General features: G+C 40.9%; 1 protein-coding gene across 2 annotated transcripts in view; it reads right to left on the bottom strand.

Annotated features, from left to right (window-relative positions):
• Positions 1-387: 387 nt before the first annotated feature.
• The window catches only part of LOC109200613 (vascular cell adhesion protein 1), a 48,304-nt gene continuing 33,104 nt past the window's right edge, over positions 388-15,587 (bottom strand). Inside the window, exons 1-8 of one of the 2 annotated variants that reach the window (XM_025904212.1) lie at positions 6,991-7,375; positions 6,669-6,893; positions 5,112-5,366; positions 2,575-2,835; positions 1,489-1,570; positions 1,331-1,391; positions 997-1,184; positions 389-865 (exon numbers count right to left, since the gene is read on the bottom strand). In XM_025904212.1, coding sequence (XP_025759997.1) covers positions 799-865; positions 997-1,184; positions 1,331-1,391; positions 1,489-1,570; positions 2,575-2,835; positions 5,112-5,366; positions 6,669-6,893; positions 6,991-7,213 — 1,362 coding nt within the window. In that variant the 5' untranslated portion in view covers positions 7,214-7,375 and the 3' untranslated portion in view covers positions 389-798. Of the gene's footprint in view, positions 866-996; positions 1,185-1,330; positions 1,392-1,488; positions 1,571-2,574; positions 2,836-5,111; positions 5,367-6,668; positions 6,894-6,990; positions 7,376-15,587 lie in introns of those variants that run through there. The other variant, XM_019356192.2, reaches the window with a different exon arrangement.

A 15,587-nucleotide genomic window follows, 5' to 3' on the forward strand; every position in this document is an offset into this window, starting at 1 on the left:
TAATGTCTGGACTGACAACCAAACATACCAAGCTTCTGTGTTTGAGCCAGAGACTGCACTTGTGGATGAACAATACAAACATTTTATCTTTATTATATCAGTAATGTAACTTGCAACAAAAAGTTCTGGGAAGCTTAAACTTAGTTTCAGAATAATTAAATCTGAGACTTGTACAGTTAGCAAAGTGTGATCCATGGTCTGATTTAGATGAGTGAAATCACTGAACAAAGTGAGGAAGCTGATCCACTTTGACATGTCTGTTGTGAAAAGACTTTATTGGATTCCTACATCCAGGTAGGTCTGGATAGCTGTCTCAAAAGTTGAATCTGTTCATCTGGACGTAGCGTTTTGTGGGAGAAACGTTTCGTCACTCATCCAAGTGACTTCTTCAGTCTCAGCTGACTGCAGGTTTCCGCAATCTTATAAACAGTACATTTGCATAATGACTAAAACCAGCCCACACGCTACGTCCAGATGAACAGATTCAACTTTTGGAGATTTACTTTCCTGGATGATTGAGAATGCATCAAGACGTCTGGATAGCTGCTTGTCCCTTAAAAAACTATTCTTCATTTAAAACCTGCATTTTGTATACACTCAGATCTTGGTCTATTATTAACAGTGTGATATTTAAAAACAACAACTATACAAAAAAAGAGGAAAACACAGTAACATTTTTCGACTAAACATAACAATATAAGAAATTTTCACCTATTTTAAAAACCACTTAACTACAATTGAGCCGAATCTTTTTTAAAATCTACATAAATATCACATCATCATCATCAACCCGTCCCTTCATCTGGTTTTGTTGACTGTGGAGTACAGTGCACATGGAGACTCTCCTGTTTCCTGACTTCTATCTCTGAAAACAGAGAAGAACATTTCATGATTTGGAGGATATAGCATCAACTGAAATCATTTCCATTAATGGTGAAAAAGAGCAGTAAAAGCAGTGAGTTTGTTTCTTAGACATGAGAGGACAGTCTCTCTCACCTCTTGGCTGCACTGCCTCTGTTAAATCTAACAGCAGTGTACTCAGTAACTTCCTGTTCCAGCATGTGTCTGTGAGGCTGAGCTGCTCTGATGTTGGAGTAGAGAGGATCTGCCTGGTTATTGGAGAAGTGGATGCTGGTATACTGAAGATCATCCTGCTCCTCTGGCTGTCTCTGATCAGGTAAACACTGTATAGGAAAAAAGATCTCCGCTACAAATGTGATCAAATGTATTTGAGTTAAAGAACAACAGCAAAGAAGGATTTGTGAGTCCAACAGGAAGTTTAAAACCACAATGTTGGTTATTTGTACAACACTGATGTGACTGTTTTCACCTGTTCTCTGTTGTTGGCTCTGTCTTCAGATTTAACAGGTTCCTTGGACATCCTCTTTTTTCTGGTTGGGACAATTAATGATGAACAAAATAATGACATTCATAAACTGTTAAAATCAAACTTTATCTTGTAAACAATAATGTAACAGATCTGCTCACTGAATCCACAGGAAGACAGAGAAGAATATGACAGGCAGGAGAACAGCAGCAGTTACTCCAGCAGCTTCTAATGTTCCTGCTCCTGTGGAAACAAAGATCCAAATAAAACACTGACAGTTGAGTTAGCATTACAACAACTGAGCACAGAGTCGATTCAGGCACGAGATCAAGTTAAGCCACAACATTGTAGAATAAATGTTACTGTGCCTGAATTTTAGATAATTGTACTCTTTGTAAAACTGCATAAAAACTTGTTCATGCATGAATAGCCAGTAAAATAAGCTACTGTAAGACTTGAGTTCACTGAAACTCATGTAATGCTTTCCTTATTTTATGACCTCAGTTACCTGATTGTAACATGAAGTAGAGTTACTGCAGGTTAGAACAGTTAAAGCGGTGCTCTGATCACTGATGTACTGGCATATAGTCAGAGTTAGACAACTTAGATTAGTCCTTCAGCACAATGAGTTAACTGGTGCCATCCCAGCATTGAAAATTTGAGCACTTAATGAACAAAGTTTTAGGAAGACATATCCTCCTCCAGACTCCTGCTACACCACTGCTGGTGTCAGAAGTTCATGTGAGAAAAACAGAAACATTACAATTAAATGTGAAGTTAAACCAGCATCACTTCCTGAGTACAGAAAGTAACACTAAGTCTGTAGAGTCATATATCATATGTCAACAACTGCTACAAAACTCATTCCCAGTACAGAACAGTACTGCTGCAGTTTCAGCAGCTTTCAATTGTAACTTTGTCTACATGTTTAACTTCTACTATTAACTATGCAGTGAGGAGGATACTTTGTGAAGAAAGGCCATCAGTCAAGTGGAAGTTAAAGTCAAACACTGCCAGAAGAACCCAACAATGCAGCCAAAACTCCTCCTCAGAGCAACAGATGTTTTATATATAGAAAAGCAACACAGCAGATTAATATCACCAACAATGAAGAGGACAAAAGTCTAGGATGTAAAATGTGGAGAGTGTGATCTTTGAGGTGACCGAGCAGCTTCCAGCTGTTGGATGAGACATCCTCCTCACTGCCATCATCATTAAATCCACATGAGCTGAATGTCAATGATTACCTGCTACAACAGTCAGCTGTAAGGTGGAGTTATGAGTCCCTCTGTTGTTGTGGACCACACAGTAATAACTCCCACTGTGCTCAGGCCTGATGTTGCTGATGGTGAAGTTGTGTCCTGATGTTTTAAGTGAGTCTTCATCCTCCTTGTACCAGGTGTAACTAGCTGCTGGGTTAGCATCACTGCTACAGGTCAGAGTGACTGAACTGCCCTCCACTATCTCAGCAGAGGGACTCACTGACACAGAGGGAAGCTTTGGAGCATCTGGAGGAGAAAACACAGGGAAGTAACTGTAGTTTGAATTTCTGACCAAATCAACTAACTGTGTAAGTGTACAAAAACAGGAGTGAAGGGTTCTGGATGGTGTTAACAGGAATGTTGTCATCCTCAGACACATTGTGACTGAATGATTGGATCAAATTACATTTCATTTCTGGGAACATGAAGGCCAGTTCAAACTTTCCACCATCACTTTGTCAGTCAAGGAAAGATTTGCAGGTCGTCTAGAAACCACAGACAAATGTGTTTTACAGAAGCTTCAATAATTTACTTCTTATTGGAAAAACCAATATGCTTAACAGCATGTGTGGCTTTGTGACATATTTCTCTTTTAGTTTGCATTTCTAGGCATACATCAGGGTTTGGTTGGCTTATGTAAACAACAAATGAGAAGAACACAAATGCACAAACTAAACATAATAAAGACAGCTTTATACTGGAGATCTTCTAGACCAGCTACTGTAGTTAAAAACACTGAAATCAGTTTTATCAGTGCTCTTGCTCTTGACGAAGATGGTCGCACTTTTCTCCTCTCCTCCTCCTCCTCTCCCTTAGCTTCCCTGCTTATCCTCTTCTGTCCTTGTCTAGTCTCGTGTTTTTTGTATTACTTTTCCCTGGAACACTCTCTCACAGTCTGTTCTCTAAAACCTAAAAGAGAATTATGGATTTGATCAACTGGTCTCTGAATGCAATTGACACCCTTTTCTCAACGAGAAGTCTGGGCCTGGGTGAGCCTGAGTGCTGAAGATATCTACCTATTCGGAACCATGGTAACAGGGTTCTGGCTGATCGGAGCTGGCTTGGCCCTGACTTACCGGAGAACTAAGGAAGCAGAACCGGCTGTTCAAACCCCCACAAGGCTGCCTGCTGGGATTGAAACGATGGGACGAGGCGTGAGTTTCTCAAAATGGGCTCATTGAGTGCAGCACGGATAAGATCTTAGAAAGGCTTACGGCTGCTGTGAATACTCAGAATAAGATCTCTGAGTGCAAACTGGATTACATCTCGGGGAGGCACACTGTCGTGAGTTCTCAGAATCGGCTCTTTGGGCACAAGAATGACATCATCACAGAGCGCAAGTATGGCGAAGCTCGCGGCTCTCCAACGGGAGATTGAGAGACCAGTGTTGGACTGTAGAACTGCTTGGAAATTCATATGAGCTGTTTGCACTAAAGTAAAAAGCACCATCACTCATGCGGATACCCCTTCGGCGCCAGCTGCGGTCTCAAGGCTGGAGCTGAACAACAACACCCTGACAACGACTGTGTTTTGACTGTTCTTCCCTTTCTATGCAAGGCCACCTGGGTTGGCTGGAAGACTGTTTACTTAGCCTGGCAGGGCGAAGGACACTGTCTCAGCTGAACTCTGGACACACACACACACACGCACACACGCACACAGACATATATACACATGCAGACATACACTCATTCCCCCTCCCCCTCCAAACGCCTTCGACGCTTATTTCCTTCCGATGCTGACGGTGGATCAAGGAGACCAGCGCATAGGCTGCAGGCCCGGATGTACTGTCTAAATCGGCTGTCTCTCACCCTTTACCCATCCCTGTTGCTTGTCATGTGTTTCTTTGGTGTATTAAGAGTTTTTTTCATGTGCTATGTGCAGAGGTGTTTTTCTCTGTTCTCAAACTGATCTCCCTGTTGGAGCTCAGTCTGGGGGGAGTTATTTTTTGTCCTTATCTTTCCTCATGTGGTGCATTTTCCATTGTTATACCTCTCTGACCTGTCTTCCCCATGTGATGTTTTTGTGTAATGTATGTATGGTCGGAGGGTAAGATGGCGCCGCCATTGCGTGCAATAGGTCGGCAGCCTTATGAAATTTCCCCTTGTGGGACTAATAAAGGTATATCATATCATATTTATGTAGTAAAGTTCAGATCTTCAAGTATGTGTTGTGAGTAAAACACAGAGAGAGCACTGTGGTATGAAACTGTTCCAGCCTCCATGGGACACCATGTTTCATCTTTGACAGATGCACAGTTTTCTGGCATTCAGCACAGATCATCTACAGATGGAGAACAGATGATCATATATGTTTTTAAACTTGATAGATCCTAGACTTTCCCTTCATTTTTAGCAGCTGCTGAATCACCAGTCACAGCCGCGCTCTGCTCTATCTGACCTGTGATAAATGTAACAGCAGCTGACTGTAAACATGAAGCAGACAGACCAGAAGAAAGATGATATTATAGACAAACATGTAGAAATATTGACAGACATTTTTGTCAAAATTTTTTGACTTACATTTCACATCAATAGTGATGGATTTAAGTGTTGACCCCAGCTTGTTCACAGCTGAACAGTAATACTCTCCAGAGTCAGAGGACTGGATGGAGCTGAGGATGAGCTGTGAGTTTTTGCTGAGTGGTTGGCTGTTCCTCTTGTACCAGACATACGTAGCTGCTGGGTTAGCTTCACTGCTACAGGTCAGAGTCACTGAACTGCCCTCTGTGATTTCACCAGACGGACTCACTGACACAGAGGGAGACTTTGGAGCATCTGGAGGAGGAAACATGAACGTATTTACAAACTGTGGTTTGATTTTTAGAACAAAACATATTTTAAATGTACAAGACTTCAAACACACAGCGAGAAGTGAAGCCTCATTTCCTGCTGAGGCTCCACTTCTCACCAAATCAGACACTGTTAAGTTTTCTTCACACTTTTCATTTTTCAAATTGTAGGTGATGATAAAAAATATGTGAACTGGAGCTGGAAGAATATTCCTCTTATATGTTTGACTTTCCCTTTCCAAATTTTGGAAATTCATCAAACAAGAATATGTCTCGAATGTGTTGGAAAAACTGGAATAATGTCTCTGATTTACCAATGATGATGAGAGCTGAGTCTTTATTGTTATCTTTATGGAAAATAAATAATACAAGTGATTAATATACTGCATAGGTTAAGCTAAATGATGAATGTATTTGACACATTATGTTCTTTATATTTCATGTTTAAAAAGCACAAATTATTATTCCTGACTGATGATGTTGGTAAGATGAGTGAAATCGATATAAAGAGTAAAGGTTATATTCAATTTAATCCTATATAAATTCAATTCAATTTTATTTATACAGCACCAAATTCCAACAACAGTCGCCTCAAGGTGCTTTATATTGTAAGGTAGACCCTACAATAATACATTCAGAGAAAAAATCCAACAATCATATGACCCTCTATGAGAAAGCACTTTGGCGACAGTGGGAAGGAAAAACTCCCTTTTAAGAGGAAGAAACCTCCAGCAGAACCAGGCTCAGGGAGGGGCGGGGCCATCTGCTGGGACCGATTGGGGTGATATTATAGAACAGATTCAAAATCATATTAATTCATAGTTTTTATGTGTGTATCATCACAGTGAAAATGAAGAATGTAAACTTGTATTTTCTTCCTTCTTTTGAGGAATTCAGTAAATGTTTGCTTCCACTGATGATGTTGATACTGTACAGTAATAATGTGAGACATAAAGCTGAAGCCATGTTGGTCAAAAATATTTCCATCGGAAGAAATTCATGCAGCAAACTCATTTTCTTTTAAACATGTTTGAGAAAATGTGATTGTGAGGAGACACAAACTTATGGCCACACTCGAGGTAAGATGTGTGTGGAGAAATCTGGATTATTGATGGTTTGAATCCTGTGAACATTCCTGGATATCTCAGAGCCAACCATCAATAAAACTTGCTCTTTTTAAAACAGCAGCACTTTGAATCAACAAGAAGCCCAGAGTTTACATGGAGTTAACATGCAGGATAATATGTTCAGGCTCCACATGTTAGTAAAGTCTGTTGAATAAACTCACACACTGATGGAGAGGGAAACTCCTCGTGTCCTTTTAGAGCACAGGAAATGTCGTCTTTAGGAAAAAATGAATACCGAAGAGTAGAAGATGTTTCTCTCAGAGTGACCTGCCCATTCTTCATCCACACATAGGAAGGACGATCATGCAGACAGCTGCTGTGACATTTCAGCTGTACCTGGGTACCATCCTGTCGGTGCCGTGATGTGATCACCTGCACCTGGAGATCTGCATACATGAGGAAACAACACAAATTCAGTTTATGTTCTTAAAATATGTGCAAACTGTATCTGGAAGCAAATAATGAATTCAAATAAAATGTTACCTGTGACAGTCAAAGTGACTCCAGGTGAACCGGTATAGCTCCCTCCTTGTTGGTTTGTTATGAATCTGAACTTGTACACAGCTGAGTCGCTCTCTCTCAGCTCTGTGATTCTCAGAGTGCAGTCCTTCTGATTAGAACGATACTCCACTCGTCCTGTGTAGTCTGAGTCTGATTTCAGATCCACAGGATTATGATTGGTTCCTTTAGTAAACCACAATTTCATTTGAACTTTAGTAGTTTGATAAGTTTTATAAGTTTGATCATATATCCAGGATGGGTATGTGTAGCTGCATTTTATTTCCACTGTTGATCCTTTTACAGCACAGATCTGAGTAGAAGTGTAAGTCACTCCCCAGCCATCCTGACCCTGTACCACTGTAACACAGAGCACATCAGAAACCACAATCACTGTTAAAACCTTCAGTTAACAATGAGTTCAAAGACAAAGAGACATCAAACTGAGCAATGACAAGATTACTTATTTATATTCGTTGAAATAAATAATTATGGTAGAAAATGTTTTTATAATTATTTATTATTTCTAGATAGTTTTTAATCAGTTCTGAATGTTTCAGCTTGGTGTGTCACAAAACGGCCGTGTGCAGGCAAGAAAAGGACCCAAACGCAAAACTCACCGAGACAAACTCAAAAACACTGCTTTATTGCAGGGGTGGAAGGGAAACAAAGAACAAAACTAATAATAAATCATACATAAACACACAGGGATAATCACACAGCTATGAGGGAGATCATGACACTGACAAAGAGAAACACAGGGCATAAATACACTGAGGGATAACAAGGGAATTGAGACACAGAAGGAGAGCACAGCTGGGAGTAATTAGGCTGGACGAGACAAGGGAAGCACAACTAGAAACACTGACATGAGTCACAGACCTTCAAAGTAAAACAGGAAACACACTTACTGAACTCTAGACATGTAAACTTAACAGACTGGGGAGACAGAACATAGGGACCTGAAACATGGGACAGAAAGACACCACGTAAGCACAACATGGAACACAGGAAGCCATATAACAAAACCTTAGAACTATAACCACAATAACCATAAACAAACCTAGGATAATAATAACTATAAAGATCAAAACAGCGCAACCCACATAAACATAATGAACTCACAGGGAAAGAGTAAAATTAAACACATTAAACCTATACACAGGACCGCTTCAAAATAAAACAGGAAACATAACGAGACGCAGACATGAGAACATGAACTTGACAACATAAGACACACAGACATGAAACACACGAAGGGCAAGGGAGACTTAACAGGGGTTGAAAACACAAAGGGAAACTAATAAGCAAATGAACTAGATAACCTAATGAACTTAAACATAAACCATAAACATAAAATAAACTCAAACTTAAAACGCTGGATCGTCAAAAGGCCCAGGATCATGACATGGTGTCATGATGTCACTGACTCTGGTCATTTCAGCCTCATCTACAATTTGTTTGTTGAAAAATAGTAACGCGACTGCACCGCATTTTCTTGAAGTTGCAGTGTTTGGTGCTGCTTTCATTCAGCTTTAACCTTGTGAAACATTGAGTTTTGTGAAGTATCTGGTGCCATTTCATTGGTTATTTCTTCATGTTTAGGTATTTGGTAATGCTCCTGTTTGATTTTGTAGTTCAGAGCTTTTGGATCCATGAATATTCATTTTCACAGTTGATCAGAACAACAAATGTCTCACTTAGATCAGTATCTTCTACCATGTTTACTGATGGCCTTTTCTTTTCCTCTTCACCTTTTAAGAAACATTGCCTTGCAAAATAGTTCCTGCTGTGGCAGATGCAACATGTCTTACCATGGGCTGGACACTGTTTAGTCATGTGCTTTAAACCAAAGCATTTGCAGTCAAAGATCCTGTTGTCAGATCGTGACACTACAATAGCTTGAAGCCCAGCAATTGTAGTCAGTAATGTTACCTTTCTCACACTGGCTTGGTAAATGGTAAATGGTAAATGGCCTGTATTTATATAGCGCTTTAATAGTCCCTAAGGACCCCAAAGCGCTTTACATATCCAGTCATCCACCCATTCACACACACATTCACACAGTTTCAAATCTTACAGCTGGACTCATTGCTTGAAGGCACACCAATTGCTTTTGACTTTTCTTGTCAACTTCAAACTGACTGGTGTTTTGATAAAAATTCATATTGTGGAAAAAAAAAGTCAAATGTGTTTTCAAGATCCTAGAGAGTCCCAGCTGTGTACGGGGCTCCCCCAGAGCAAAGAGACATGTTGTTGGTTAAAATGTGCCTCTGTTTAGACTTTTGTTCCTGGTACTGTGTTGTGTTTATCTCCTTATCTTTGAAGAATGAGTTGTTCAATTTCTGCTACAAGCTTGTATTAGTACTTGTTGGCTAGCAAATAAAACAGAGCCACACAACCGATTCTAATTCTTGTACATGTTGTTTTTTTCCATACCTCTGTTGACCTCTTTCCAAAATTTTGCTCGCACCTTTAGTCTCTACACAAATATTTAGACACTTTTTTGTCTAAATTTTGCCACAATAACAGATCTGATCATAACAATTCCTATTGGTTTATCCACAGAGTACAGAAAGTGCCTCTAAAAATATTCATAACACAGACTGTGGTGGTTGGGTGTGGTTTGAGGCTCAGCTGCAGGGGAGGGGTGGAGCAGAGGGTTCAGGGTCAGTGCCAGAGGGGTCTGAGTCACTGGGACCAGGAGTGTGTGTGATGAGGAGCAGAGCTGACAGCAGGAGGCTGTAACAGTGTGACTGTGTACTGACAAGTAAATGTGTGTGTTTCTGAGACAGCATGTGGTTATCACCAGATGAATAAAGTCTCAAAAAAGTCCTGGGTTCAAATCCACCAACTGGTCAGGGCCTTTTTGTATTTTTTGCATAGGTTCTCTGCAGGTACTCCTGCTTCTTCCCACAGTCCAAAGACAAGTGGTTGATGGGTTTAGGTTAACTGGTGAATTCTAAATTTGCCCAAAGGTGTGAGTATGAAAGGCTGCCCGTCTCTCTGTGTTAGCCCTGCAACAGACTGGTGACCTTTCTCAGGGTAATAGATAGTGTTCACCTTTGACCCTGAATTTTATAGGTAGAAGACAATGGATGGATGGACATTTACACTCTTATAAATAGTTTGTTTCTAATGTTAAAATGAATCTATATTGAGCTTTGACTTTGTTCAGTCTTCAGTTTCACACAAACAGCAGTTGTTTAATTATTGTGAAGGAAAACCTCACAATGTGCTTTTCTCTCCTCTCTGTTCACAGGCGAGTTGTGAAACCAAGGAAAAGCAGAACAAACATGCAGACAGTGAGAAAACTCTGTAGAGCAGCTATAGCATAACTGTAGATACCAACATACAGAGGACGATTCAGATTTATTTGTACAGCAATTTTCAGACACAGAGTAATTCAGAGTGTTTTAGAGATTAGAGACAGAAAGAGGAATATAAAGAGACATTTGAAACAAGTGAAACGTGTACATGTATGCAGGTCATAGATAGAAATAGAAATAATTATAATAATTAGACCTGAAAACAAGTAAAACTAAAGTTTCACAACTAACTATGGAGTGTGAAGATTCGCCAAACTTCCACAAACTGGAAAATATAAATGTGTTTGCACAGATGTGGTGAGCAGCTATTTAGACCTGCTCATCTATTCCATTCTGTAAAAACTGCCCCCACCCTCCTGTAGTAACAAACAAAGTGAGATTTGTCCTGAGATAACATGATTCAGTGGTTAAAAAATAGACTGTTAGGTGTTAGTGCAAGCTAATGCATTCAAACTTCCTCATAAGTTGTGGTCTTTATGTGCAGTTTTCATGTTGCGCCACAGTTGAAAGACATCCTGTTAAGCTAAATTATCATGTTAAGCTAACTCTTAATTATGATTAGTTTTGTCTTGATACATGTGCAATCATCCAGGTAAGTAAATTCCAAAAGGTGATCTGGATGTTGCGTTTTCAGTGGGAGAAACGTTTCGTCGCCTATCCAAGTGACTTCTTCAGTCTCAGTTGACTGCAGGTGTCCCCAACCTTATAAACAGTACATTTGCACAGTGGCTGAATAAAAACTGGACTGTGGGTCAGTTTCTTTATCATTAACATGCAAATTGTCATGACCATTGATCAACATCCACTGATCAACAACCATTGATCAGTGGTCATGAGTACCATTCACAGCAACAGAAATCCTTTAGAAGACACAGAACCAGCTGCTCAATGAACGAGTGAGACAAACAAATTTTTGCCATCGACGTGCTAAAATCTAAAGAGGAGCGAATCCGACAGAGACTTACGATGCTTCTAGATGAGAATACTCTTAAAAAGTTGTTTAAATTCACTGAGAAAGCTCATCCAGCACAGCATGAAAAGTCTAAGACCAGGCAACACAGGAAGATGGAAACCACAGCAAAATAAAGCAAGTGTCCTCAGTGGCCAGACGAGAGAAGGATGGCACACTGAGGATGGGGACAAGTTGTTTCACAGACAACTCACGCAAGCAGAGAAAAACATCCTTACAAAATGGTTGATCTTTTCTATGACTCAGAGACAAATCCTGCTAGTGGAACTGATCACAGCAACAGAAACAGCTATTCAAAACAACAACATTGCAGACGTGGAAGCAGAGCAACTGTGGACGAAAGTTTCGGCCTGTCTCAGTAATGTAAATCGCCAGCATCCAACATCGGCATGGAGGAGAGGAAGGCACTCACATCACTTAGACATGACAACAACATTACAATCCTTCCGGCAGACACGTGTAGGTGCACGGTTTTGCTAAACAAAAAGACTATCATGAGAAAATTTTGCTCAGTGACAAAAATACCTATGATCCACCTGAAACAAGACCCAAGAAATGGTCACAGGAAGAGGGTGATAAGCATTTAGAACACAACAATGCTATTGACCAGTCATCATACCACAGGCTATACTCGGGGGAATCTATATGGTTTAAATAAACAGGGTGCACCTTTAAGACCAATTGTCTGTATGATCAACTCGGTCACCTATAACATCTCTAAGTTTCTGGCTTTGATCTTCATCCCGTTGGTAGACAGCTCTGAACACCACATCCAGAACACCTTGGATTTTGTTGGGAAGGTGAGAGATGTCATTATGGAGGCAGATGAAGCAATGGTCTCGTACGATGTTACATCTCTCTTCACTTGTGTTCCAGTCATTGAAGCAGTGGAGGTAGTTTGTAAGAGATTACAGGATGACCCCAACCTCAGCAACAGGACCACTCTCAGCACCCACCAAGTGTGTTTGCTTTTGGAACTGTGTCTTAATTCCACATATTTCACATACAAGTGTCAGTACTACAGGCAGAAACATAATGTTGCCATGGCTTCCCCAGTTTCAACCATTGTGGCAAACGTGTACATGTAAGAAGTGGAAAAGAGAGCTTTGCTATCCTACCCTGGAACACCACCAAGTAATTGGTTCAGGTATGTGGATGACACCTGGGTGAAAACTGAAGCTCAGGATGAACCACATTTCACTGATCACATTAACTCAGTGGACTAACAGATCAAATTCACCAGGGTGGATATGAAAAATGTCAGGTTAGCCTTTTTAGACTGTGAGATTTCCATCAGTAATGGGGGACATGTAAAGTAGATGTGTACCGTAAACCTACACATACAGATCAGTATTTAAGGTTTGACTCTCATCATCTACTGGAGCACAAACTGGGTGTCATCAGGACGCTACAACACAGAGCAAACACCATCCCCACAGACAGAGCAGCCAGGGACGCAGAAGAACATCACATCAAGAAGGCCCTGAGTAAATGTAGTTATCCCAGCTGGATATTTGCCAAAGCTGGGAAGGCACCTAAAGAAAGCTCCAGCCGATCCAGGCGAGAAGAAGGACAACTGATGCCTAAGAGAAAACTCTTAGTGATGCCTTATGTGTCAGGAATATTGAAACAGCTGAGACGCATTTTTTCTAAATAACCTCGTCTCCGTGGCTTTTAAACCCTAAAACAAGATGCGCCAACAAGTGGTCCAAGGATCGGGTTCCCCGACACAAACAGAGTAATGTAGTGTACGCTGTTAAGTGTTTGTTAAGAGGATTGCTGTGATTTATACATTGGGGAAAACAAACAACCTCTGGCTAAGCGCATGGCACAACATAGAAGAGCTAACTCAGCCTGGACTGTTTTCACCCACAGGCCAGTGGACACTCTTTCAATGATGTACACATCCTGGACAGGGAGGAACGCTGGTTTGAGCAAGCAGGCCAGGAGGGAGCCTAAGGGAACATCTTTCACCATCTTACAAAGTTGTGACTGCAGCCATTCCCCAAGTCATTGTGAAGGGTACTCATGGTCATTGATCAGTGGTTATGACAATTTGCATATCATTGTAAAGTAAAGTAAAATTGTATTTGCATAGCATGTTTCAAGATAAAAATCACAAAGTGCTTCACAGAAAAGCTAAAACATAAAAACAGGAGTCAACCAAAAGCAAGTTTAAAAAGATGAGTTTTTAGCTGTGTTTTTTTTAAATGAAACCACTGAGTCCGCAGATCTCAGGCTCAAAGGAAGGGAGTTCCAGAGTCTGGGGGCCACAGTTACAAACGCTCTTTCCCCTTTCGTTTTCAGCCTCGTATGTTGGACGACCAGAAAGCCCTGATCACATGACCTCAGGGACCTGCTGGGGATGTACGGATGTAAAAGATCTCTAATATAGGTTGGTGCTTGTCCATGCAGAGCCCCGAATGTCAAAGTCAAAATCTTGAAGTGGATTCTGAATTTTATGGGGAGCCAGTGCAACTGGATCATCAGAGTTGCATCATGAGAGTATTTAGAAGACTTGGTCAGAAGCTTTGCGGCAGCATTCTGAACAACTTGCAGATTCCCCAGAGGCTTTACATAAACATGTGAACAAAGAATTACAAAAATCCAAACGAGATTCACACAGATAAGATGCCAACCAGTCCAAAGCAGACCCTGATATACCCACCCAATGTCTCAGCCTATCTAGTAAACTGTGATGGTCAACAGTATCAAAGGCAGAGGTCAGGTCCAACATCAGCAAGGCAGAGCATTCTCCTGCATCATACTCTAACAAGTGCAGTTTCAGTAGAGCGAGCTCTACGAAAGCCAGACTGGAATTTATCCAGAATGCTGTATTCATCTAGAACAGCTATAAGCTGCTTAGCAACAACCTTTTCTAAAATCTTAGCAATGAATGGTAATTTTGAAATTGGTCTGTATGCTAAGAAGAAAAGCGTCAAACTTAGGGGTTTTTTTTAACAGTGGGTGAATGACAGCACTGGTGTCAGCAGCGGAGGATGGAAAATACTGTCACAGGAGAATGAGGTATCTTGACCCAACATAGAAGATCGGATGGATAACAGCGCCAGGCAATCATAGACTAAGGCAGCCAACACATCAGTGACAAGAAGTGAAAACATGAAAACAAAAGGGCAGCGAAAAACAGCACAGAAAAATTATGACCAGCAGCAGCAAAGCCAGACACAGGCGCCATCTTACCGGAAGTGAAGACCTACCTACCCTTATTGATCAAGGAACTGACCTCACAGCTCGTTATTGTTCATTCAGTGGGCTGGTTTCAGTCATTGTGCAAATGTACTGTTTACAGTGTTGGGTAAGTTACTTTAAATTAGTAACTTAGTGACATTACTAGTTACTTCTATCAAAAGTAACTCTGTTACTTCAAGTTACTCATTACTTTCAAAGTAACTAGTTAATTCAATTCAATTCAATTTCAATTCAATTTTATTCATATAACGCCAAATCACAACAAAAGTCGCCTCAAGGCGCTTCATAGATACAGAGAAAAACCCAACAATCATATGACCCCCTATGAGCAAGCACTTTGGTGACAGTGGGAAGGAAAAACTCCCTTTTAACAGGAAGAAACCTCCGGCAGAACCAGGCTCAGGGAGGGGCGGGGCCATCTGCTGCGACCGGTTGGGGTGAGAGAAGGAAGACAGGATAAAGACATGCTGTGGAAGAGAGACAGAGGTTAATAACAGATATGATTCAATGCAAAGAGGTCTATTAACACATAGTGAGTGAGAAAGGTGAGTGGAAAGGAAAAACTCAATGCATCATGGGAATCCCCGGCAGCCTACGTCTATTGCAGCATAACTAAGGGAGGATTCAGGGTCACCTGGTCCAGCCCTAACTATATGCTTTAGCAAAAAGGAAAGTTTTAAGTCTAATCTTGAAAGTAGAGATAGTGTCTGTCTCCTGAATCCAAACTGGAAGCTGGTTCCACAGAAGAGAGGCCTGAAAACTGAAGGCTCTCCCTCCCATTCTACTTTTAAATACTCTAGGAACAACAAGTAGGCCTGCAGTGCGAGAGCGAAGTGCTCTAATAGGGTGATATGGTACTACAAGGTCATTAAGATAAGATGGGGCCTGATTATTTAAGACCTTGTATGTGAGGAGCAGGATTTTGAATTCAATTCTGGATTTAACAGGAAGCCAATGAAGGGAAGCCAAAACAGGAGAAATCTGCTCTCTCTTTCTAGTCCTTGTCAGGACTCTTGCTGCAGCAAGGATCAGCTGAAGGCTTTTCAGCAAGTTTTTAGGACATCCTGATAATA

This window comes from Oreochromis niloticus, unplaced genomic scaffold, assembly GCF_001858045.2.
Source record: "Oreochromis niloticus isolate F11D_XX unplaced genomic scaffold, O_niloticus_UMD_NMBU tig00000354_pilon, whole genome shotgun sequence".
NCBI classification, from domain to species: Eukaryota; Metazoa; Chordata; class Actinopteri; order Cichliformes; family Cichlidae; genus Oreochromis; species Oreochromis niloticus.